This window comes from Mirounga leonina, unplaced genomic scaffold (assembly GCF_011800145.1).
Source record: "Mirounga leonina isolate KUSES-001 unplaced genomic scaffold, KU_Mleo_1.0 Mir_152, whole genome shotgun sequence".
Classification (NCBI taxonomy): Eukaryota; Metazoa; Chordata; class Mammalia; order Carnivora; family Phocidae; genus Mirounga; species Mirounga leonina.
In genome coordinates, this window is record NW_023270380.1 from 7,741,667 (window position 1) to 7,768,178 (window position 26,512).

At 39.4% G+C, this 26,512-nt stretch overlaps 1 protein-coding gene across 1 annotated transcript in view; it reads left to right on the top strand.

Annotated features, from left to right (window-relative positions):
* The window catches only part of RYR2 (ryanodine receptor 2), a 725,313-nt gene that overhangs the window by 369,577 nt on the left and 329,224 nt on the right, over positions 1–26,512 (top strand). Inside the window, exons 15-16 of the mRNA XM_035008528.1 lie at positions 2,184–2,319; positions 17,436–17,531. Coding sequence (XP_034864419.1) covers positions 2,184–2,319; positions 17,436–17,531 — 232 coding nt within the window. The remainder of the gene's footprint in view (positions 1–2,183; positions 2,320–17,435; positions 17,532–26,512) is intronic.

The window sequence follows — 26,512 nt, forward strand, 5'->3', positions numbered from 1 at the left end:
GAGAATGAGAAAAACAGAGGGAGCATGAGAGGGGGGAGGGTCAGAGGGAGAAGCAGACTCCCTGCTGAGCAGGGAGCCCGATGTGGGACTCGATCCTGGGACTGCAGGATCATGACCTGAGCCAAAGGCAGTTGCCTAACCAACTGAGTCACCCAGGCGCCCCAACAAGGTTTTTCGACTGTTCAGGTTCTTGAGGCTACTTGGACGTGCCTGAGGGGCCACAGGAAGTTTTGTATTGGGAGGGAATCTGCCCAGGAGAGGCAGAGCTCAGGGCTCTCTGCTTAGAGCAACTCCACTTATTACTTTTATGTGCATTCAGTTTTTGTGTGTGATTTTATTTCATGCACATTCCAGTTAAAAAGAGCTCAAGTGCCATATTTCATAGACAGAATAACAGAAGGACTGAGGGATATTTAATGATTCTAAAATGAGTGTCGGAATTAGTACCATATATTCAAGAGTTTCAGTGGGAGGATGTCAGAGGTGAGCTGGCAAATAAGGCTAACTCAGCAGGTGTTCCCATTCTTCTCAGTGTTCCCTGTATGTGGAATAATGAATGTGTCTGAGTAAAAGTATCTTTGTGAAAGTATCTAAGAAAAAAGGTTAGAGAATATTGCTGAGGACCCATAAGCCCTAATTCTACATTCTTCTAGTCTGAAAACCGTTTCCTGATTTTCCATCAAAGGCCTTTGAATTTCACATTAATTTATGAGGACTTTTCACTGTGTATACAAAAAACTGATGTGTTTAGAGACCGTAGTGGTATGAAAGCACAGGGCAGGTCAGCATGAGTCAGTAACAACATGGAGTAGTTTGTTGGGTCCTTTACATTTGATGTGTGCCAAAATGTTAGACTATGCTGCATTCACTTAGTATCCTGAAAAACTAAAATGAAATACTGGGCTGTGAAATTTTGAAGTATTGATTTGGATTTTTTTTTTTTTCAATTTCTCATGGAAGACAGCATGGATGGGGACCTAGAAATGTGCATACGTTCATGGCACCTCTTACAACTCTGTGAGAAATAGGTTTCCTTGATCAGTCAACTTGAACTAGCTCCTCCTTTCATGTGCTTTGCCTCATTTTGGCAACCTTGATCTAGCAATAATAATAAAAGCATAATTTCAAATGTAGACAGCATCTTACAAAGCCGTATAATGCATTTTTATTTGCTTCAAAGATCTCTTTTTCATGAGCTTTTCTTCATTTATTAGCTCTTTCATTTAATATTAAAAATAATGATAATGATCATGATCATAATCTTGCCTACCCTAAGAACAAGGATTCTTAGCTCTTACGCTTTTCTAGGGGAGGAAGAGAAGTCGTTTTCCTCTACTCCTCTTAGGTTCATTGGTTGGGGTCCTGCAGATTAGAATGACAAAAGACAGATATATAAGAGAAAACAAGGTGTTTATTAACATGTGAATCATGCATATCCATGGGAGCACTCAGTGATGAGCAACTCAAAGGAGTGGTTAGAACTCAGGCTTATACAGCATCTTAACAAAAAAAGGACAGTAAATTTGTAGAAAAGGAAAGAGACAAAGGAGAGGAGTTTTGAGCTTCTAGGGGTAGCAAGTTGTGGGAAGGTGTATATATGGAGGAACTAGTGGAAGTTAAGGGTGAGTTAGTAAAGTTATGTAGATTCCTCTGTGAAGCCTCTGGACTGATAAGCCTTGTTTCTTGTGGTTAAGCATCTCCTGTCCTTCCTGGTAGAGGAAAAGGGCAGAGAGTTTTTCTTGTGTATGATTTTTCTCAGTTGCCTTCAGCTCAAAATAATCCTTATGCCAAAGTTGCATATCTTGGGGTGGCATTCTCTGAACCTCTTCATGTACCCCTCATGGTAGAACACAGTTGTGACTGATCCATTAATCCAGTAGTAAACCTTGCAAATAGAAGTATAAAGCACATAGTTTTGTATTGTTCTTCTGCTTCCATTTGAAAATAGCCCTCAGGACTTAAAAACCACTTGAATTATGTCAAGAACATTTTATTTCACATGCAAGTGTGTCTCTTCCTGACATTTAAATAATATGATCTCAGTTTTCTTTATGATTAACAGTCTTACTTTAAGCCAGGCTTTTTTTTTTAATTTTTAAATTAATCAACTTAGATTTTTTTTTTTTTTTTTGTTCTGTGAGCAGAATCATGGTTTCTTATGGTAATTTGTATTAACCTTCCAGGGAATGATCAACCTCGTGCTCGAGTGTATAGACAGGCTGCACGTGTACAGCAGCGCGGCGCACTTTGCTGACGTCGCCGGGAGAGAAGCCGGCGAGTCCTGGAAGTCGATTCTGAATTCTCTCTATGAATTGCTAGGTAAGAAGTATGACGGTTTTCAAGGCAACTGACTCACGTCTATTTCAAATGATCACATAGCAGGTAATGTAGTTTCATGATATGCTTCTTCATCGAGGCTTTTAGTGTTTACTGTTGTTGCACTTAAAGCCAAGTGATGTTTATAATACTTATGTCCATCTCTGAGTGTGGACTGTGGCCAGAGCAGTGGATTGGTCTCTGGTTTATGGAGGGGAGTCTTCGAGGGTGTGAGTTTGTGGGTGAGGGACCTCTGTGTGAATTTGCATGAAATATTTCCTTTACGATTCTCAGGTTAGTACCACAAGACCCCTCTTTCTCCCTCACAAGAATCTTATCAGGAACCTTCTCCCTTTTCCTTCTGTAGTCTTTTTGAGATTTGCGTTTGCACCCTCTATATGTGCTGGAGGTAAATTAGGAACGCTTGTGGTGGTTTGTGCTACATTCCTTTGACTATATGCAAACATATGTCCTTAGTATTTTTGGCCTGGGTTATTCCACTAGCTTTCACTTGTCTCTTGTCAAGAACTATGAACTTGCAAGCGAGTGAGCTGGCCTCCAATGAGGATAAAGAGGTATAGTTTATTTCTCAAAGCAATGGATGAAGCGAAAATATCAGCATTCTTGGGGCCAATTCCTCAAACCCCACTTCTCATAGGACAATATGAAGGGAACAGTTGACATGCAGTGGATTGAGTCACAGGAAAGGAATTGTGAGCTTAGGGAGTCCAAATCAGTTACACTGGAAATATTCCTGCCCACCCTTTTGCCTTGGATGGAGACACCATCTCTCTCTTCCAAGGCTTCTTGCTACAAACATCCTTGAAAAGAAAACCCAAAGCAAAGTCTTTCAGTGGCTCCTTCACAAGACATGCAAAAGAGGAGACCCATGGAGAATGACCTCTCTCTTCACTTGTCCTCAGTTCCAAAATCCCAGATTCATCTGGTACACTGTAACTGCACATCTCTTCCATTTAGACATTTCTCACCTTTTTTCCCATCATTCCAGAAGGTGAAGTTTAACTTGCTTCGCCTGGTACTTGAGGCCCCTGTGAACTCTTCCAGGCTGGTCCTTGCCGGTGTCTTTCCCCTTTCTCTAGCCATACCCATTTCTGAGTGCCCTGTCCATGCTTCAGTGACATTTTCCTGCTCTCCCCTTTTCCAGAATTCCTGTATATCCTTTGAGGCCCAGTTTACACCTGACTTTTTTGAAGTTAATGTTGACTTTTTTCTAACTCTCAAGCACGATTGAACAGTTCCTTCTCTCTCTCTCTCTCTCTGCTTTCTTGGCACTTAGTATTTACTTGTGTTATAGCACTTACCCATTTCTTACTTAGTTACATATGTGCCTGTGAGCTCTGGGGCAAGAATGGTACCTTTTCTGATTTTTGCATTTCTGTCCTTTAACTTCATGTCTGGCACATGGCAGATACTCAGTAAATGTTTACTAATTAAATAAATTGAGTTCTGATAGAGTAGGAAAGTATAATTCCTAAGTAGAGAAAAGAAGTCTTGACGCATTTTTGTGTGTGTGTGTTAAGAATGAAAGGTAGTCAAAATATTTGGAAATTCTCTATAATCTAATTGAAACTCATTAAAACTTAATAATACTATTTAGCAAATAGAACTCTTGTGCCTGCTAGCATTTCTAATATCCTCCCTTTAGGTAGGCTATTTGATCTGCCATGAAAATTAAACACATGTAGTTTGGTACTTTCAGAATAAGGGGTAACAGTGGCTAGCATTTCTTTGAGCAGGACCCAGGCCACAGAGGCTTTCTAGGAATCTGGATTTATTATTTTACCCATGAAATCATGAGGACAAGGATTTTATGATGCCAACTTTCTAGGGGCTGCATTTCTTTTCCAGTGAAGAAATTACAGCACTGAATTTCTGTATTTGATAGGGACTGGCGTATGGTAGTGTTTTAACACCACAGTTTAACATCTTCACTTGCTATGACATGGGATTCATTTCTGTGACAAACTAGATGCTTAAGATCAAGAGGTGCCTCATATGACTGTGTGTGTTTGAGGACAGGAAGGATTATGTGCAGAGACAATGTTGTTGTAGAGAAATCTAGATAATGCGCATCTTACATTTTCACATCAGCTCTTTCCATAGTCTGTTACTTTTTTTGTTTCAACCGGTCCATGTGCTCATGTATCCATAAGTAATAAAAATGTACAGAGAGAATTATAATGTTTTTTCTAAAATCATAGAAAAAAATCTAATCCAGCAGAGTCAACACTTCAGTTTTATCATTTCGGGCTACGTATCCCTCAAGCTTATATTCCTTTTACCTTCACAGACTTCTTTGATTAAATCTCATTATTTTAGAACCTATTGGAGTAGTAGTAATAAACTCTACAAAATGCTGGAGACATGGAGAGTGGGAGTACTGCTCCTCATCAGAATTGGTTTCATGGTTTGATTTTTAATGAGACCATGGCTAAAGATATGATTTTTAAATGGTTTATTCAGAGTGTTGGGGGGAAGAAGCAGTTGTTGTAGGTGAAATGATGATAGATCTCTTAGAATGTGTCCACTTGCAAATTACAGCCTCGACTCAAAGTGGCTCACACAGTGGAGGGCATTTATTGGCTTGTAGAGCTGGAAGTCAGCTAGTGGGTGTACTCAATGGCTTCATCATGGCATCCAGAGCCTGCTTCTTTATATCTGTTCTGCCTTCCACAAGGGTCAGCTCCCTCCAATGCCGGCTTCCCTTATGTGGCCTCAGTGGGCTGCCCTTAGCTCCAGTGCTGCAGATTTCCTCTCTGACATGGAAGAAGTGAAAGAAGGCTGCTCCTTGAAATTATCTTAGGAAAGAGCATGCCATTTCCTAAACCCCCTTAGCAAATCGCCTCTTTCATCTCATTAGCCCAACTGTGTCTGTAGTCTTTCCTGAGCTCATCATTCTTGCAAGGGAGGATAGGAATTTCACCAACACTGGCTCTGACTGATCAAGGACTCACTCCTGGAACTGGGGCCAAGCCCTTGGACTGCTTGGCTGCCCTACAGAGGTGAATGTTGCAGAGAATTCTGGGGAAGAAGCTAAAGTGTCCAGCTCAAATGTTAACTTAGATACTTGACTCATCCAAAAGGTTTTATGGACTAAATTCTAACCTGAGTGCCTTTATCCACCATGTGGCACCATGTGTAAACAGAGTTGGCACTCAATAAATATTTGTTTGAATTATTCAACAAATGTATTAGAGATTCCCATGGAGGTTAGATTTTCCTGTAACAGGTTAGATGTGGCCATCGAGACACTGTATTACATACCAGTGCACCTGTTACTCTGCCACCATTGTGTCTTTTTTCTTGAAAAACAAAAGCTTAATCTTTAATCCATAGGCAACAGTCTCTGAGAAAATGACCCTTCTTTTAGCCAAGAAGGTCTCAGAATTAAAGCTCTCCTACTTGTATGACTTTGAACAGATAACTAAACTCACGCTCAGTTTCTTCATCTGCAACACTTAATCTGGAGTTCCTATTCCTGAAGATTATCATACAATCCCCTGAGTTGATGTAAAGTGCTAAGAAGAATACCAGGCACATAGTGAGTGATACCTATTGTTATTATACATATTATCTGTAAATGGCTATAATAATTCCCTTTATAATGATGTTGGATGGCTTAAGTATAGTAATGTATTTCAAATGCTTACCATAGTGTCTTATTGCTATTCTCATTATTCCTTTTTTTTTTTTTGGATGCTTTTATCACCATCCTCATTTACATAGTAAAACCTTCTTTTTTGACTTCTCTTTCTATTCTTACTGTTTTTGCCTTTTAAATATACCTCAGAAGTTACCTGGGTGGCTCAGTTGGTTAAGTGTCTGCCTTCAGCTCAGGTTGTGATCCTGGGGCCCTGGATCAAGTCCTGCATCAGGCTCCCTGCTCTTTAGGGAGCCTGTTTCTCCCTCTGCCTCTCTCTCTCTCTCTCCCTCCATCTTTCATGAATGAATAAATAAAATCTTTAAAATAAATAAATAAATATGCCTTAGAGGGGTGCCTGGGTGGCTCAGTCAGTTAAGGGTCTGCCTTCAGCTCAGGTCGTGATCCCAGGGTCCTGGGATGAAGTCCCACATCTGGGGGCTCCTTGCTCAGTGGGGAGCCTGCTCCTCTCTCTCCCTCTACCCCTCCCCCACATTTGTGCGCTCACACTCTTTCTTTCTCTCTCAAATAAATAAAATCATTTAAAAAGAAATAAATGTGCCTTTTCACTTGGAACTGTTGGGAATTTTCTGGATTTTGAAAATATAGAAGATGTAGCATCATGATTATTGTAGATACATGGTGGCTCTTGGTTTCCTCATCAGAAAAGGGAGGAAATAAAGTTTTCTTCATAGTTCCCTCCAGGTTGAAAATTTTATATTCCATTGTTCCATGCATTCCCTGAACACACCCATCTCTTACATCTATATCCTCCACATCTGGTGTATAGCTGGTATTCAATAAATACTTGAGAATCACATTGATAATCGGATGCTGGAAGATTTCTGGTTAATCTCTCTGACTCTTTTCCTTCTCTCCACCGATCTTTATTGGAGACATCGGGGAGCCCTCACACACTTCTTCATGAATTTCCGTTGACTCTCAGATAGTTGGTATGCACCCTTCCTGTTCTAGTCTTTGGAATACTCAAGCTCCATGTCTGGTCTGTCTCTCTCCCTTCTCACCTGTGACCTCACTCATTTTGTTTCTGGTTCCTGAGCTTTGGGTGCCTCCCATCCAGTACTTTTCTTCCAGAATGTCTAGAATATAAGAGGTCGATATAAGAGGTTTGGTAGACAGTACATATATATCTCTGTATTAAAGATCAATATGTAGATATACAGAACATATTTCTTAAATATATGTATCTTGTTTCCTTAATTATTTACATCCCATTTGATTAAGAAAGGATTTGAGGGAGCTATTACTTAAAATTGACACAATTAGAATTCCCCAAGACTCACATCTGAAAGGAAGATAACAGTATAGTAATCATAGATGCCAGTAAGATAATACACAGTGATTTCAGACACACGCATATTTTGTGGCTTTTAAACTAATTTTTTCATGCAGCAAGAGACATAAGTTCTGAATGTACTTTCCAAATACACACCCACACACACACACACACACATACGCACGCACACATATTCTTAACTTTAACTTTTACATTTTCACATTGCTACTCCTGAGAGTTTTTGTTAATCCCCCACACCTATCTCTCTCTCTCTCTTTTAATATCTCTCTTCAGGGAAGCTTCTTTTTCCATTTTGTTTGTTATTTCCCAAGTGTCTTGAATCTCTGTTCCTTTTACAGTCTTTTCAAAGGGTGTCTCTATAACAGAAACTGTGCCATGTTGGGAGAATGTGGACTTGGAGTCCAATGAATCTGGATTTAAATAAGAGTCTAATCCGTTCAAAAGATTAATTGAGTGCTTGCTGTCCGAGATGCCCTAATCTGGGCAGTGAGGGTCAGCTGTGACCAGGATATAGTCCCTGTTCCCATGAAGTTAATGGTTGAGTACGAGACACACAGTGTAAATAACAAAGCTTGTCATGATGCTGTGCAGTTACTGACTTTATTGCCTTCACCATCTTGATGCAAGTTACTGTTTAGTCATGTAAGTAAGTGATTAATACAGGACTGATAAATTTAACTACACAAAAATTAAAATGTTTATGATAAATGCTATCATTAAAAAAATAGTTGGGAATTTTGTAAAATATGCTATCTATATGAAAGACAAAGGCTCAGTTTCTGTAATATATAGAGTTTTCAAAAATCCATAAAAAAAAGGAAATATTTGGGGTGGGGGGATGGGTTAGCCTGGTGATGGATATTAAAGAGGGCACGTTCTGCATGGAGCACTGGGTGTTATACGCAAACAATGAATCATGGAACACTACATCAAAAACTAAAGATGTAATGTATGGTGATTAACATAACATAATAAAAAAATAGAATAAAAAGAGGAAATATTATCTAATGGAAAAACAGACAAAAGATGGAGACAGGTAGTTCCCAGAACAACAAATAAAATAATAAAAGATTCTCAACATGATGAATAACTGCAAATTAAGATGATGAATAAGGATCATCTTTCATTTATTAGCTTGGCACAGATAAAAAATTTGATAACACCCGTTATTGGGGAAAATGTTGGGTAATATTTTTTTGGTGGGAGGGTAAATTGGTGGAATTTAAAACAAACTTTGGTTGGCAGTACACATAAAACTTAAAATGTATTTCCTTTTACTCTAGAAATTCTACTTTAAGATATGCATTCTAGAGATATATTTGCACAAGTGTGGGAAGGATGTCCACTGCAAAATTGTTTATAAATTGCATAAAATTGAAAACTATTTTTCTATCAAGAGGGGATTGGTTACAAAAGTAATAGCGTAGTACTGTGTTATCATTGAAAATTGAGATAAACACATCATTGGGAAAACTGTATTAAGACGGGCCAGATTGCTGTTCTTTTTAGCATGGCCATCTAGGATATGGTATTAAGTGGAAAAAAAAAAAAAAAGATGAACCCTGTATGCACATTAAGATTCCAATTGCATCGTATTAGAAATATGTAGAAAAAGATATGTTCTTGTACACCCTGGACATTTCGGAAGGATGCACAGAAAACTTCTAGGTGACTGCTTTTCCGGGGACAGATCTTTTACTTTCCTGTGTGTTCCATTATGTATTTATTCTTACTCTATTTACACGCATTACTTCTATAATCGAAAAAGTCATTAACATAAATGTGTAATGTTACACAATTAAGGATGAAAGGGAAAGCTAGTATATTAATTCCAGTTGAGTGGAGAAATAGAATATTTATAAGTCAGTGCATGCATATAAAGAAGATCTCTTTCAGTATATACATGGTAGGTTCACTGGTGGTTGTTCAAGGTAAATAGAATGATGAGAGATTTTGTGGCTTAAACCTTTCTTTGACTACTCTTGATTTTCTCTTTTTATTGTAGTGAACACTGATTTCATGATTAGAAAAAAAAACGAATACAGTCTTAGGTTGACTTAACCATCTGCTGCCAATAATTTTTATTGGAGTCAGTATGATCATAAGATAAGTAACCATCTCTACTCGAGGATATACTTCAGTCTGTCTACAAAAGTATCAGATCTGCAGCAAGATTTGGAGTTCATAAGATATTTATACCTCACAGTCCTTCCTTACCCAGCTATCAGGAAGTTTGGCTCAGGTATCATTAACTCCAAATTCATTAAGCCTCCTTCCAGTGCTTCCAACAAGGAAGACTGTAGATCTTGTCTGGGCTTTCTGTGTGGAAATAAGCCGCCTTCTTTTTTTTTTTTTTTCTTCAGCAGGTGTATTTAGCATGGAGAGAGCAGGTGGGAATGATAATCTATAATAATTTAAAAATTTGACACAGATATATTTAAATATATGTGTTTTAGGTGGAGAATGACAAAAGTAGATTTATGAGCCTGCCACCTGGAGGAACTGAGAATCTTAGAGACACCAATATTCATAGTTTAAAGGCATTGCTGTCGCATGCTTCTGTATGTCTTTTCTGAAATCCACACAATTAATCTGTAGGAGGCTTGCAAGCCAGGGTGGTTTTCTAAAGATGTCTGAGAAATGGCTCGTTGGCAAACTCTATGAATACTTACTTTATGAAGATTCAAAGGATGAAACAAACAGCAAAGGCCATAGCCCTCTCAGGAAAGGAGAAGTTACCGGTTTCTGAATACTTTAACACTTGGAAAGGGTAAGAGTGATGAAGGATTTTGGCACATCTGGGGCATTCTCCTGGTGTCATAAGGAGGCAGATCTTCTGAAATGCCGTAAACCACTGGGGGAGGTAGTCAGGAGATGTAAGAGGAGGGCCTTGCTTCAGACTCGCTTATACCAGGGATTACTCTGGCATCTGAGTGTACAGATGTTTCTATGTTGTCCTCCAGGAAATCCTGACATTTTATAAACAAAACACATTATTTCTTTTCAACTTGGTAATAATCTCATGTCTATGAAATGACCATGACAGTCACTAATCCATTTTTTAAAATTTTATTGTTATATTAATCACCATACATTACAGCATTAGTTTTTGATGTAGTGTTCCATGATTCATTGTTTGCATATAACACCCAGTGCTCCATGCAGAACGTGCCCTCTTTAATACCCATCACCAGGCTAACCCATCCCCCCACCCCCCACCCCTCTAGAACCCTCAGTTTGTTTCTCAGAGTCCATAGTCACTCATGGTTTGTCTCCCCCTCCAATCCCCCCCTGCATTTTTCCCTTCCTACTATCTTCTTCTTCTTTTTTTTTTTTTTTTTTAACATACAATGTATTATTTGTTTCAGAGGTACAGGTCTGTGATCGCTTAGCATAATACCCTCTAGTTCCATCCACGTCAATTGCAAGTGGCAAGATTTTGTTTTTTTGATGGCTGCATAATATTCTATTGTATATATATACCACATCTTCTTTATCCATTCATCTGTTGATGGACATCTTGGCTCTTTCCATAGTTTGGCTATTGTGGACATTGCTGCTATAAACGTTGGGGTGCATGTACCCATCTGGATCACTACATTTGTGTCTTTGGGGTAAATACCCAGTAGTACAAAGGCTGGGTCGTACAGTAGCTCTATTTTCAACTTTTTGAGGAATCTCCATACTGTTTTCCAGAGTGACTGCACCAGCTTGCACTTTTAATGGAAATGCATTTTGGAACCTATTTTATGAGATGCCTTCTTAATCTCTTGATACACGACCAGGATCCCACCCCTCCTAATCTCTTCTAGATCGGGGGTTCCAGCAGGAAGAGACTGGTGATGGGGTGCAACATAGACTGGGCAACATAGAGTGTGGACTCTGGAATTAGAATCGCCTGGCTTTAAAGTCTTGGCTGCACTATGAGCTGCGTAAGCAGGAACTCACTGCTATCTCTACTTACCTTCTCCACGAGCTTGCTGTTGTTTGTTTCCTGATGATGGTAGAGAGGGAGGAGAGAACATAGCATGGTTTTTTTTTTTTTTACTTGATTGTGTGGCTGCCTCTTCTCTGGCTCTAGCCAGAAGGTTAAGCTGTCATCCCTGGTGGGGGGATTGGAGGGACTTGGCAGCAGCTGGGAGCTGACTTTTTTCAGCAGGCATGTTAGATGTTTTTAGCTGAGTCCTTGCTTGTGGGACAGGATAGCTGCAACTCTGTTCTGGGTGGTTGTTGGATGAGTCCACAGAGATGCTCTTCGCCAGGATCCATGAGAAATGCCCACGCATTCTTGGCCCAATGCAGTGTTGTAGGCCAAGCCATGCAAAGCAGTTGTTCACTGCTTCTTTTACACTGTCCACTTACAGGGCAGGGTCATCAAACCTGAGTTCACAAGGTCCCCGAACAGCAAGGACCCTTCTTCAAGCTTCCCAAGAAGTTTCTGTGGCACAGTACTCTTAAATTTTTCAACAACATTCTGGAGTTTTTGTTTATTTTTGGTTTCTTGGGTTATCGGGATTTAGGAGCAACCACTTGTTAACCTGGATATTAAAAAAAAAAATCTTTGTGAATTCTAGTTCTTTGGTCCCTCATTTGTCTGTGCTGGAATGATTAGTGTTTCCAGACTTTGCATATAAGCTCCAAAGGAGAACCTCGTTTGATTTCCTGCTGTATCTCTTAGACCTAGAGCAGTGCCGGATGCAAAGCAGGTAATCAGTATTTGTTAAATAAATTTTAAAAGTGAGTTTTCTTGGAAGATCTTATATCTTAATCTATTTGTAGTTTCCTGGTTCTTTGAGTATATTGAGAAGTTTTGAGTCTTGGAGCTTAAAGACACTAAAGCATGAGGACACAGGGATGTTACAATACAAATAAGAAATGCAGGATGGAGTATTTTTTACGATCATAATTTTTCAATTGACTGCTGATATTACTTGCATTACATCTTCTGATTGGATAAAAGTTCAGAGATTTAATTACTTATTCAACATGAAAACAAATTGGTTCAGTGAACTACCACTTTCTTTTTTAGAGCTTAGTTCAAAATGTTTTTGTAGTATTTAAGTTGTACTGCACTTAACCAGATATTCTTATTCTGTAAGAGACTGGATGCTATTTATCCATTCACTATATTAAGAAATAATATACCTTCCAAATTTCAGGCAAGGTACAGATGTGTAATAAGAGTGTCAAATATAAAAGAACTTACAGTATGCTAGAGGAAGACCCTCAACCATTGTATTATATTCACGCGTTGTTCAAGCTCATACTTACAAGGTGTCAGCTGTGGTGCCCGATGCATTTACATTCATTTTTTTAAAGATTTTTATTTTTAAGCACTCTGTATACCCAGCATGGGGCTCCAACCCACAACCCCGAGATCAGGAGTCACACATTCCACCCACTGAGCCAGCCGGGCGCCCCCTACCTTCATATTTCTTAAATAAGGAAAAATAGAGATGTATGGAAGATGAAAGGTCTTGACCATCTTTAAGACCCATTAGCCAACAAGGAAAGAGGATTTGAAGGGGTTTAGCATGCTTGTCCTGCATGAGGAAGGACGTTTGTCTTGAGTTTGTTTCTGCATCTTTACCTTGAAGTACCATGAGATTAAAGTTGCCATTGTGGTTTGGTCTTGAGAGTGGCGCTCTTGAGACATTGAGTTGTATCAGTGATGTTGTTTTACCTTTTCTTCTTGAAAAGAAGGTAACTTTGTATTGTATTATTTGATTTTAAAATTAATACTTCATTATAAAAATTAGATACTTAATAAAAAAAGGTGGAAACCATGTTTAAAATGTAACCACCCATGTTAATGTATGACCTTTTAAAAATATTTCTTTGAATCTATATGACATAATACACATATCAAACAATTCACACACCCACATGCACACATGTACTGAAGCATCGTGTGTTCACACCCATGTAAATCCTGCACTAAGACACCAGTTGGAACGCTCCTCTCCTGAAGGCTTAGTTAGCTCTGTCCAATTGTCCCTGCCCAATTTCAGGGACTGAGACAGGCTCAAGGCTCCTCTTTGATGTCTGTACATTTTGGGGGATTATTTGGACACAGTGTTTCCCATTTCATGCTTCTTCGGTATCCTCTGTCTGAGGTTAATATCTTGGCCACAGAACTTCACCTCCTTACAGGTGCATACAAAACAAACTGCCATTCTTACTGAGCATTTGCGATTTTTTTCTTTAATGGAAGTTATTATGGCTTCAGGGGTCTTTGTGAAGGAACACATCACAGAGCATGATCCTTTTTCCCCCCTGGCTTTATTCATCTTCCTTCCTATTTTAAAATAAGACCATGTCCCTGTTGAACTGGGAAAGCAGTCCCACCCTTATCAGTGTCCTTTAGGGTCTGTGCTTCTGTCCCAGGGACTTATCAGGATATAGTTTCCAGAGGCAGTTCTCCTTCTCCAAGAAATATTCTGAAAAAACACGATTTTTCCATGATATGCATATACTTATATTGAATATATATATATATATATATATATATATATATTTACTTCACAAAAATGGGATCATATGATCGATATTCCTTTATAGTGTTTGTTTGCATGGTCTTATGTATTGTGGGCATCTCTTCTTGGCAGTGAATGATGAACCTTCACCAGGTTTTAGTGGATGTGTACTAGCCTACTGAAGGGATGTGCCATTGACTTAGCCCACACTCAGGCTGTTCCCAGTATTTTGCTATTATAAGCTGTATTGTGATGAACTTCCCTGTAATTCTCTGTGTAGTTTTCAATTACTTTAGAAACTCACTTAACTGATTTCCTCTTAACTACCTTGCTGAATTGTAATGTTTTACACACTCCATTTATCTGCAAAGCATGCTATGCACCTGCACATATATATACACACACACACGGAGAAGGTTCAGGAGGCATTTTTTTTTTTTTTACAGAGCTGAATTTTTTTTTCATTAGAAATATATATTTTGTCAGAGTCTGTTAAGATCATCACATTTTGTCTGTGACTTATTAACAGATTTCCTACTACATTTCTGTCTTGTTGGAGGAACAAACCCCTACTTGAGTTAATGTTGCTAATGTATCGCCGAATATCATTTGTAAATACCATCCTTGTATAAGATTTTTGGACTGATATTCGTAAGTAAGAGTTCCCTCTAGTTTTCTCATATGCATACTTTGTTAGGCATCGATGTCAAAGTTATACTGTGTTTGTAAAATAATTAGGGAGGTTTCCTTAGTTTCTTTACTTTGAAATAGTTTAGAAATAACTTACTTCTTGAGTATAGAAAAAAAGTTTTTGGTTTTTGACTACTCAATATTAATCATGGTTTATTTTTCTATTTAGATTTTTCCCTTTAGATTTTTCTCCTTTGGGTTAGTTTTGTTGAAAAAAAAAATGTATATGTATGCATAATTGGAAACCATTCTTTTTCCTATATGTTTAAAAATTCTAGTACAGAGATCTATGTAGTGGCTGTGTTTATAATTCCTGTTTGTTCTTGATTTGTCTTTTTCCTTCATGATTAGAGCAGTTGGTATTTAGCATATATTAAAAAAAAATCTTGACTCTCTTGATCAATCCTACCATTTTAATTTGGTCATAGATCATTTTTTCTATTTCTAATGTTTTTTCTTTTCCTATCTTACTTATATTTATGTGATGTTATTTCTTAAATATTGAAAGGATGTTTAAGTAACACTTTTCACCTGGTTGGTTAGCAGTGAAAGAAAGTGTTTAATTTTCCTCTGAGTACGGTTTTGACCATCTACCACTGATTGTATTAGGTAACATTTCTATTTTTGCTATTTACTGGATAGTCTGTAATTGTGGTATTGATTCCCTACTGACTCAAAAATTATTAACGAGAGAGTTTAAATTATTAAGTGCTTGGACTTTATCTTTGTTTCTACTTTTCCTACTAATTTCTAGTTTCATTTGAAAACTCAGAGGTAAAATTAAAAGAGTGAGTTAAAGTTTAAACAAATGAGACTCTGTAAAGATTGAAAAGCTTTATTATATACTATCCCTCAATGGCTGTTGTTGTAAGTCATGAACAGATATTCTTATGGATTAAAATTAGAAATCCAGAGAGCACAGAGGACTCCTTCTCATTCTACACCTCACTCTTGACACTTGTCCCTGGCACTTGTCGTGTGTGTGTGTGTGTGTGTGTGTGTGTGTGTAGCTGGTTGCTAGTTCTTGCTGGGGCTCTGGTCCCAGGGAGTCCAAGTAATTAAGTTCATCATTGTTTAATCTTCAGGCAAAATAAATAAATAGGTAAAGTCTTTAAGATTAATTGCACTCTGTTACTACAAGGACTCCTCTGTCTTGTTCTTACCACGGAGATAAACAGGCAGTGCCCTGAAATTTAAGGTCCTTCACACTGCTTCCTAGCACTACCATATTTTAAATAGTGATTGTTTTCTTATGGCAACATCTTTTTCCCATTAAATATCCTACTATGTCAACATCTCACCAACCCTTTGTAAACAGTCATACTGTTTCGGAACAATCTCATGGGTGGAAGAGTAGAATTTTCATAAAATATTTACCAGATTTGCTTTGAAAGAATCACGTGATTGTGAAACATTAAAAGTTTTAAATAGATTATGTAAATTGGATTGAAGGAAATCATAAAGGTTGTGTAGGAATTTCATATAAGATGGTTTCTTTCATCAAAGATGTGTCTGAAACACTAAGTGAAGCAATGTTAGAACAGGTGACTTGACTATAGGAGTTCTGAGTCCTTCAAGTGCCTTGTGAACTTTAAAGGGAAGTAGAGATACAGGAGGAAAACAAAAGGTTTTCAAACTTATTAGCTATCTGCCCTCCCACCCTTTTTTCCAGGTATCAGTTAATTCTCTCTTTGTGCCTGTTATAGTTACTAACTATATTTCCTGGTATTTTGTGCTACATTTTCAGGAAAACTGATGTGCTCTTAACTTCTTCATTATAGATGTGCGAAAGTTGAGCTCTAGGGAAATGAAATAATTTAGTCTCACGGCTAATTGAAAGCTGTGAGTATCAGAACCCAAGTGAGGAGACTCCCAGGACACTGGCTTTTCCATTATCCTTTATCATTTCCTCCCAATATGAAATGTTACTTTCTCAAAATATATTCCTTCTAATGAGCTGTGTGGTTTTCCAGTCCCTATTAATAAATATCCTTTAAAAAAAAAAAATCTCAGTACCACCTCATACCAGTCAGAATGGCTAAAATTAACAAGTCAGGAAATGAAAGATGTTGGCGAGGATTTGGAGAAAGGGGAACCTTCCTACACTGTTGGGAATGCAAGCTGGTGCAGCCACTCTGGAAGACAGTATGGAGGTTCCTCAAAAAGTTGAAAATAGAGCTACCCTATGACCCAGCAATTGTGCTACTGGGTATTTACCCCAAAGATACAAATGTAGGGATCCAAAGGGGCATGTGTACCCTGATGTTTATAGCAGCAATGTCCACAATAGCCAAACTATGGAAAGAGCCCAGATGTCCATTGACAGATGAATGGATAAAGAAGATGTGGTATGTATGTGTATACACACACACACACACATATACACACACAGGAATACTACTCAGCCATCAAAAAGAATGAAATCTTGCCATTTGCTACAGTGTAGATGGAACTAGAGGGTATTCTGCTAAGTGAAGTAAGTCAGTCAGAGAAAGACAAATATCAGATGATTTCACTCATATGTGGAATTTAAGAAACAAAGCAGAGGATCTGAGGGGAAGAGAGGAAAAAATAAAGCAAGATGAAACCAGAGAGGGAGACAAACCATAATAGACTCTTAATCATAGGAAACAAAGTGAGGGTTGCTGGAGGGGAGGGGGGTGGGGGGATGGGGTAACTTGGTGGTAGACATTAAGGAGGGCACATGAGGTAATGAGCACTGAATATTATATAAGACTGATGAATCACTGACCTCTGCCTCTGAAACTAATAATACACTATATGTTAATATAATTTAAATTTTAAAAAATCTCAATTTTGTATATGTAGATGTATCTATATATTTGTATATGTCTCAGATATAAAGTCAAAGTATTTTGTTTTTGTTCCAGCATTTGAGGGCTTACTACCAGCTTACCTTGCATTTTAAACTGGAGAGAGACATAACTATGATGTCTGCTTTTTTCTTTTGCAGCGGCTCTAATTAGAGGAAATCGTAAAAACTGTGCTCAATTTTCTGGCTCCCTTGACTGGTTGATCAGCCGATTGGAAAGACTGGAAGCTTCTTCTGGTATGTTTTCTGGTTACCTCCTTGTCCTTACACATTATTCCTGTTTTCTTCTATTTTATGTTAAGATAAAAACAAATTCTGAGCATCAGTGTCATTTAAATGTTTTCCTTTTAATAGGTTAAAATTTTTACTTATTGTTCAAATCATTGGTATTTTATTATTTCTGAAAAGTGATTTTACAGTTCATTTACATTAGAAAAAATGAAGTCCCTAAATCTAAAAAGTCAGAACTCCCATTCTTTTTCAATCAGTTACTCCAAATGTATTATATAAACAAACAAAAAAATGGTTTGAAACTTCTACTTTTAACTTGTGTTCAAAAGATTTGGATAATAATAGCCTAAAATCTGATTTTTTTCCAAAACATACAGCACAATATTTTACAGTGATCACGTAGATATTAATATTAATAGTCTCTATCATAGTAAAATAGTTACAGGCAATGAACCCGATATCTTTCTCTCTAACAAGTATGTTATTCTTATTTTGGTGTTATGGAAACTTAAAATTGATAACCTCAGGGCCTTCCTGAGCTTGTCTATCAGCGGCACCCCAAGCTGAAATGGATTGCTCCTCCCTCTCTTTGCACAGTATCTCATTAGTTGCCCTTCCATACCACTGATGCCCCTTTGTGTTACTTATTTTTCCTCTCAATGTCCTACACTAGCAATGAACTTCTTGAAGCAAGGGGCATGATCTCATTCATCTTTGGGGTTACCATATCATCTGGCACCTAGTAGGTGCTTACAGTATTTATTGAATGGATGAATAAGTGAATGTATGAATGAATGGTTGAATTCACTTAAGAAAATGCCTATCAGTACAGATATAATTTCATGACTTTGCATGAGAAAGACTCATTCAAGGATAGGTTTGTTGGAACTGAATGAATAGAAGAACGTATGGCTGTGGTCAAAGGGGGAAATTTTAAGTCAAAGAGTGAAATTTTAGTGTTTAAGATTTAGGAGGAGAAATTTGAGTCACACATTGAGTCTTAAGGCATTGCTGGATTGTTGGGTGGCAGATATAAAGGAGATTGTTGAACTAAAAAAGGCACAAGGATCATAAGATGAGGGTTTTTAGGGTATCACAACAGGAATGGGATGACTGTGGATCAATACAGAATATCTTGAATAAAGAGAAAACAATAAGTGCTAGGAGGAAGTGGTCAAGTTAGTGCTAACAAATGATGGCAAGATTGCAAAAATGGATAAATTCTTGGGTCAGAGTATCCAGAATTGTTGGCAATCTCCAGTGGATACAAAAAAGTATGCTGATCCCCTTTTCTGGCCACAGGGAATCTCCAGAGAGAGGGGCAGAGCTACCTTCAGAACAGTGTTAATGTTAGATGAATCACTTAAGATACACACACAGTGCTCAGAGCAGAAGAGGAGAGAGAGAAGGAAAGAACAGAGTGGAGCATCCTTTAAACTCAGCCAAGTAGAGTCTGCTGTCTAGAGTCTTCAGTTGAGTTGGTTATAGGCACAGTTCCCCCAGATACAAATTGCTATTTGCTATGATCTTTGTCCAAACCAGCTGTTGGTCACAGGTACTTCTATGTCAAGTAGATGCTCCATGCTCTCAGAATGCAAAGGGAATGTGTCAGGAGTAGGAAGGACCCTTGGAGAACACCGAACCTGACATGTCACTTTAGAGGAAAGGAAATTGAGGCATAGGACATTTGAATGACTGATTGGAGATGCTAGAATTGTTATAGCAGAGATGAAACCCCAGCCTGTAATCTTACATCAGGCTTGAGGTATGTTCACTGTAACTTGTAGCCTCCTACTTTGTACATATCTGAAATATTTTTCACTAAACAAATTTTCTCTGCTGTGGTTACGTTTATGCTTTCAATGAACTGCTTTTTCTCCTAGAGGAAGTAGAATGTTGCTTAGTTTTTAGAGACAGTAACAATAACGATACGCATAAGATCATATCATATACACACATGCATAATTGTATTTCAGTTGTCTGTTATTGTTTCCTGAGTGCTCACAAATGCATCATCTTAATCTCTCTCTGAGACTGCTGAACACGCTCTCCTTAGCTAGTCCATTTCCAGCTGCATTGCTAGTCTCTGTGTCTGTATATGAGCAGCAGAGCAGAGCGAGGGGGCCCTATGAGCTTTAGATTTCCTTCAGTTAAAAAGTTTTTGCATAGCAAAGGAAACAGTCGACAAAACCAGAAGACAACCTACAGAATGGGAGAAGATGGAAAGAGCCTGGATGTCCACTGACAGATGAATGGATAAAGAAGGTGCAGTGTGTGTGTGTGTGTGTGTGTGTGTAGGGATATTACGTAGCCATCAAAAAGAATGAAATCTTGCCTTTTGCAATGACATGAATGGAACTAGAGGGTATCATGCTAAGTGAAATTAGAGAAATATAATTATCATCTGATTTCACTCATTTGTGGAATATAAGAAACAAAATAGAGGAGCATAGAGGAAGGGAGGGAAAAATAAAACAAGATGTAATCAGAGAGGAAGACAAACCATAAGAGACTCTTAACTATAGGAAACAAACAGAGGGTTGCTAGAGGGGTGGTGGGTAGGGGAATGGGGTTAACTGGGTGATGGGCATTAAGGAGGGCACGTGATAATGATGAGCACTAGGTGTTATATACAACTGATGAATCACTGACCTCTACCTCTGAAATTAATAATATACTATATGTTAATTAATTGAATTTAAATTAAAAAAAGATTTCCTTCAGAAAAGGTCAGTGGACAAAAATCAAGATAAATCAGTGCATACTTAGAGATCTGATGAAGACCTGCAAAGGGTCAGCAAAAGGATGTGTTAATGAAGAAGCTTATGTTTGTTTGGTCCTTGCAGTAGACCTTGAGAAAGGGCTTAAAGGTTTATTTGGGGAGTGAGTCCACACGAGACATGGTGGAGACGGAATCCGGGAAGGGTGTGTTGACAAGCGAGTTACCACCATGAATAACTGGAGCTTTTCTCTTGGGGAATTCTGGGAAACTCTGTAGGACTGTGCCTTACCATTCTCCCACGTGGGGCAGCGGGGAGACATTTAGGGTGTTTACCACCGACTTTTCTCTGTCACTGAGTGGTGCTGCTCCCAGAGAACATGAATTCTGTGGCTTTTCCAGCCGCCACTGTGCTCAGAGCAAATCTTGAAGAAAAGAACTGCCAAAGCCGGCCGCTGAAAGTTCACTGAACCCAAAGGATGAGAATTTGAGCAGGGCCCTGGCAGTATCTTGTACCCAGCCAACTGCTGTTTATCTCATTCTATGATCGTGGGGCTCAGAAAGAGGAGTGAGCAGATTTTTTTCCTTATGCATGTTCTGCTTCGTTGGAAGCTGACTAGTATCACAAGTGCATAAAACTTTATTAGAGTATCTGATCAGTCTGTAAGAACAGCCACTGTGAATTATTTGGGAGAAAAAAAAAAAGGATAAATTAGACCTTTTCCCAGGCTTCCCTTGTGACTGTGTCTCTAGGCCAAATTTAATTGAAAAGACAAGATTTGTATGAGCAAGTCCAGTTGATCAAACTGATCGATTTCTGAAGGCTGGGTTTTCTTTAGGATGTTCTGCACACTTGAAATGCTATTTGGGCATTTCAAGAAAGAGCTGACTGAGCAGTGTGCTGGTCAGGAGGCTGCATACCTCCTCTGAGTCTTATTCTGGTACAGTCTATTCCGCAGATAGTTTTGGCAGTGGTGAAAGTGGCCTTCTTGGGGTTTCCTGCCAATTCCTCCCCATTCCTAGTAAGTGCCATGAAGGAAGTTCCCTCTGGGTTCAAAGAAACCTTTGAACAGAAGAAGAAGAAGAAGAAACCTTTCAGGGTGCTTGAATGCCTACGTGTGTCCTCACACACCATACAGCGTGTGGTACCTAGAAATATGATAGTTTAAAGCTTCCAAAGATGTCACAAATATTTCTTGCAGAGCATAAGCTCATCATTTTTCAAAGGGAAAAATGTGTTACCTGTGAAAAATCTGCCCTAGAATATTGTGTGCCAGGATCCTATTCCCTGATGGGTACTTAGGTACAAACATTTGCGTTAGAAAAAGCAGGAGCCCACAGGGTATTGTTATGAGACCGCTGTTGGCAATGCAGAAATCCTAGCTAACCTTTCAGAATGGTATCTGCGGTTTAAGCAAAACCTAATGATGACACAGAAAGGGACAGTCTTCTAGGAGGTAACTTTGAAGAAGGAAACTTCAGCTGTTGGTTGATTCAAATCTTTTTTTTTTTTTAAGATTTTATTTATTAGAGAGCACGTGAGAGTTGGGGAAGGGGCAGACGGGAGGGAGAAGCAGATTCCACGTGGAGCAGGGAGACACGGGGGCTCAATCCCGGGACTCTGGGATCATGACCTGAACCAAAGGCAGATACTTAACCAACTAAGCCACCCAGGTGCCCGGATTCAAATCTTTTGATTGTGCAGAAAGTCAGCTCTGGTTATAGCCAGGAGACTGTGCACCTGACCCTTACGAGAAACATAAAATCAAAATCATGATTATATTGCACACTTTGTAAAGAAAACCTTTTGTGATGGCTGTCGGGGTCAGTACCTGTTTGACCCTACCATCTCACCATAACGTAATCATCCATCCTCATCTGTTGCTTCATCCAGAGCACCTTATAATGACTGGTGTTTTTAATAATGATCTGAGTCATCATGATAGTAAATTACATTTGATGCTGATGGATCACTTACGACAGGGAAACATAGTGTACATTTTTCAAAGATAATCACTCGATGTTTGAAATAATGTATTAGCGATTAAAAGTTACTAATTTAATATTTAGCTAAGTCCCTTGTTAAAAATTACTCATTTTTGAACGATCCTGGAAAAGTCTTAGTACAGCCATACTCCTTCCTTTTTCAGTGAAGCATTAAGTTATAGCTGGAAAGAAAAAGAGAACAGGGAATGGAGAATCTAGATTTGGGCGGCTTTTTGAACAATATATTTTACCAGCAATGTGAAAAGTAGGAAAAAAAAAGTCCCTCCAAGTAAAATCCAAATGGAACAGAACGTTCTTTTCTGAATGAAAAAAGTGATCAATGTTGCCTTGTTATCTTGAGTCTCTGTGCCTTTCAGAATGCTCTTCGAAAAGCCTGTGTGTGGGATAAATGGCAAATTGTGTTTTTAGAAATGGTTCTTTTGAGATGAAAAAAAATCTTCCAGCGGTCTTACATTTGAGAAGAAAACTATTCTGCTTTGTGACATAGTTGATTGTTTTTATAATAATTTCCCACAGTTACTTGTTAACTTTAGGACTCATCTCTGGCCCTGGGTGTTAAATGTTGAAGTAGACTGGAAGTGATGGGGCAAAGGGCATCCCTGGGTTTCATGGACAGGTGGGGTCTGATGGCCTTGTTCCGGGTGGTGACTCTCTGGATTATGCAGTGGATTTGCAGGGCATTTGGCTCCTTTCATGTGTTTTTTTTTTTTTTTTTTTAAAGATTTTATTTATTTATTTGACAGAGAGAGACACAGCGAGAGAGGGAACACAAGCAGGGGGAGTGGGAGAGGGAGAAGCAGGCTCCCCGCAGAGCAGGGAGCCCGATGCGGGACTCGATCCCAGGACCCTGGGATCATGACCTGAGCTGAAGGCAGTCGCTTAACTAACTGAGCCACCCAGGCGCCCCTTTTCATGTGTTTTGATACTAAATAGGAAGTTGATATTCACAGCAGGTGTTTAATTCTTGTGTCTGTTTGTCATCTTTGTTTTATGTTCTTGGTCTGCTTGACAATTCTGCCTCCATGGTCAGTGAACTTGTGTTGTCCTGGGGGCGCCAGTTTCTCGGATAGGTCCAATGGCAGGAGGGCCAAAGCCAGGCTCAGTCTTTGTTGTCCAGTCTGTTTAAGGAGTGAGGAGAAAGCCGAGCCCCAGGCTGAGAGTCACGGGTGCCAAAGTGCTGCTCACTCCATTTCTGCCAACGTGGCGGGGATGCTGGTGTGGATGCGGGCAGGGCTTTCTACCTCTGAGAGAAGCATAACTTGACAGAGACAGTCTCCCTAGGCTCTGATTAACCAGCCCCCTGAGGATTTGGGTGAGGAAGGTATGAAAGATTGAAAGCCCAAGGTCATTTGGCCCCTTTTTAGTCACATCCCGGCCCCAGGTGGGGTCGAGCGCTCTCCTGACATTATTCCATATGGGCCCCAGTGGCCAGCAAAGGGCAAGCGATTGCCCTAAGGCAGCGGGGAGAGGAGTTTACCCATGAAGTCTGCCCCCACCTGTCCTGTGGATGTGTTGCCCATCCAGGCTACAGCCACCACTGCTAACCTCCTACCAGTTCAGGAGAGCCTTTGTCTCCCCGGGGGGTATTCTTGGGCAGTTCCTGGAATCCACGTTCCCATCCTGCTTCTTTAGATTACCAGGGTTGGTTTGGAGGTTGGAGCATTGACCCCTCTTGCTGATTTTATTTCTCCCCACACACGGCCATTAGGGATACGTCCTACAAACGCCTGGTTAGCTGGAGAAAGAGAAGAGGAAGTCTTGTCTCGGAGAAACTACATCATCTTGGAACGGCTCGCTTGAGGAAAACTTATTAAAAACAAGATCACAGACAGTGATTTCTACCTTTGACCTAGACTGTGTCATGTCCTCTTTGGGGACTGTGGACAGAAAGGAGGCTTGAGCTCTTATGTGCTACTATGGATGGATGAGAGTTTAATGCCAGTGTCTGGTCTGACTGGGTTTTGCTCATACCGTGCTGGATATTAAATGCTTTCAGCATCATCTTTAGTGAAATAATTGTGCTATGTCATTCGCTTTCAGTCATGCTTAAAGTTAAGTGTCTGTGACCTCCCTTGAGTACATTATCCTGGCTGAAGGACTTTGTCTCGAACTGAGTTCCTTAAAGTTTCTTTGCAGTGTGTATCACTTATCCCAATTTTCTCAAGCCAGCTTGCCTCTTGATTGAATCAAGCCTTCTAAGTACCTACGCTTTTAAAGTGGGTTCTATTTACTTGGACCCAGTAGTCATAGGAAGGAAGTTAATCACTACCCAAGGCAGGATGCACACTCTTCAGGTGCCTTCCTTTAGGGCTGATGTGATACAGGAAATGTAATCTGGATGGACATTAGCTTGGCTGCCTGGGTGCCCACTAGATATGGCCACACTGGAGAAAGGTAGGTAATGTTAGATCTCAGGGTAGAGATGAGGCAGTAGGAAATGAGGGTGGAACTCTGCCAAGACTGCCTCATCAGAAATGGCAGGTCAATTTTTAATCATCTCTTGTTTCTACCTACTTTTATACTGTGTTAAGGAGAAGCAGAGCTTAAGATTGATGACAAGTATGGATTCTGAGTTGGACTGGTTAAGTTCCAATTCTAGCATCATCTTTGATAGCTGCATGATCTTAACCCTTTTGTACCTCATATTTTACATATATTTGTGAAATGGAATTGTAATAATACCTGTCTCAGGAGGATTGTTAGTCAACACTATGGATGCGTTCATTATGTTAAACGAATAAAAATGTCCCAGTAAGTGTTTCACACCTTTTTCATTTGTAATTAGCTGGTGTTTTAACTACAAGATCATTTTTGTTTTCTTAAAAGAGTGGTGTAGAAATAAACTAGTCAGGTGTTCTGTCTTCTGCAATAAAGATAGTGAAGACCACTGAGAACTCAGATGAAAAGTGTGCCTTCAGCACGGGGTGGAGGTGGGGTGGGGGACAATTAGGTATTGGATGCCAGATCTGTGCATGAATGTGGAGGTGCAGACTTGTACTCTGTGCACAGCACAAAGACCTTTAGCCAAAAACTTATAAACAAACAAACAAACTTGGGTGTGCTTGGGTGGCTCAGTTGGTTAAGCATTTGACCAGCTGAGGTCATGATTTCAGGGTCTTGGGATCGAGCCCCATGTCGGGCTCCCTGCTCAGCGGGGAGTCTGCTTCTCCCTCTCCTTCTGCCCCTCCCTCGGTTCATGCTTTTTCTCTCTCTGAAATAAATAAATATTTAAAAAAATAATAAAATTATGCCAATTTTTTTTAAAGATTTTTTTTTTTTAATTTATTTGAGAGAGAGAATGAGAGACAGAGAGCACAAGAGGGAAGAGGGCAGAGGGAGAAGCAGACCCCCTGCCGAGCAGGGAGCCCGATGTGGGACTCGATCCCGGGACTCCAGGATCATGACCTGAGCCGAAGGCAGTCGCTTAACCAACTGAGCCACCCAGGAGCCCAAAATTATGCCAATTTTTAAAAGCATTTTAAATTGTACTTTGCTCTATACATAATGTTTCATCCCAGGACCATGTACACTTCTGCACGTAATACCCTATCTAAAATTTGTGGGTTTCGGGATACCTGGCTGACTCAGTAAAGCATGTGACTCTCGATCTTGGGGTTGTGGGTTTGAGCCCCACATTGGGTGTAGAGATTACTTAAACTCTTTAAAAAAATGTGTATTTTGTTAAAGAATGCATTGTATAACTTTTCTCCTTCTCTTATTCCACACTTGCCAAGTATCAGAAATAGGTTATTTTATGCACTTTCACTTTTTTTTCTTTTGTGCTTATTGGAAATGAGGCCCTGGGTTGTCTTGATACTGCAGGAGAACTCCCCCTGCCTGATTTTATTGAGACACAGCTGACACACATCACTGTATAAGTTTAAAGTGAACAGCATAATGATTGGGCTTACATATATTGTGAAATTATTACTCTTAACAGATTTAGTTTGCATCTATCATCTCATATATATCAAATTTTTTAAGAAAGTTAAAAAAACCAAAACCAAAACAAAAAACAGGGGCACCTGGGTGGCTCAGTTGCTTAAGCATCTGACTCTTGGTTTCAGCTCAGGTCGTGGTCTCATGGTTGGGGGATCGAGCCCCACGGTGGGGTCCGCGCTCAGCATGGAGTCTGCTTCCGATTCTCCCTCTCCCGCTGCTTCTACCCCCTGCTTGTGCTCTCTCTCTCTCTCAAATAAATAAGTAAAATCTGGAAAAAAAAAAAAAAGGTAAAAGAAAAAACAGAAAAGAACTTTTCTTC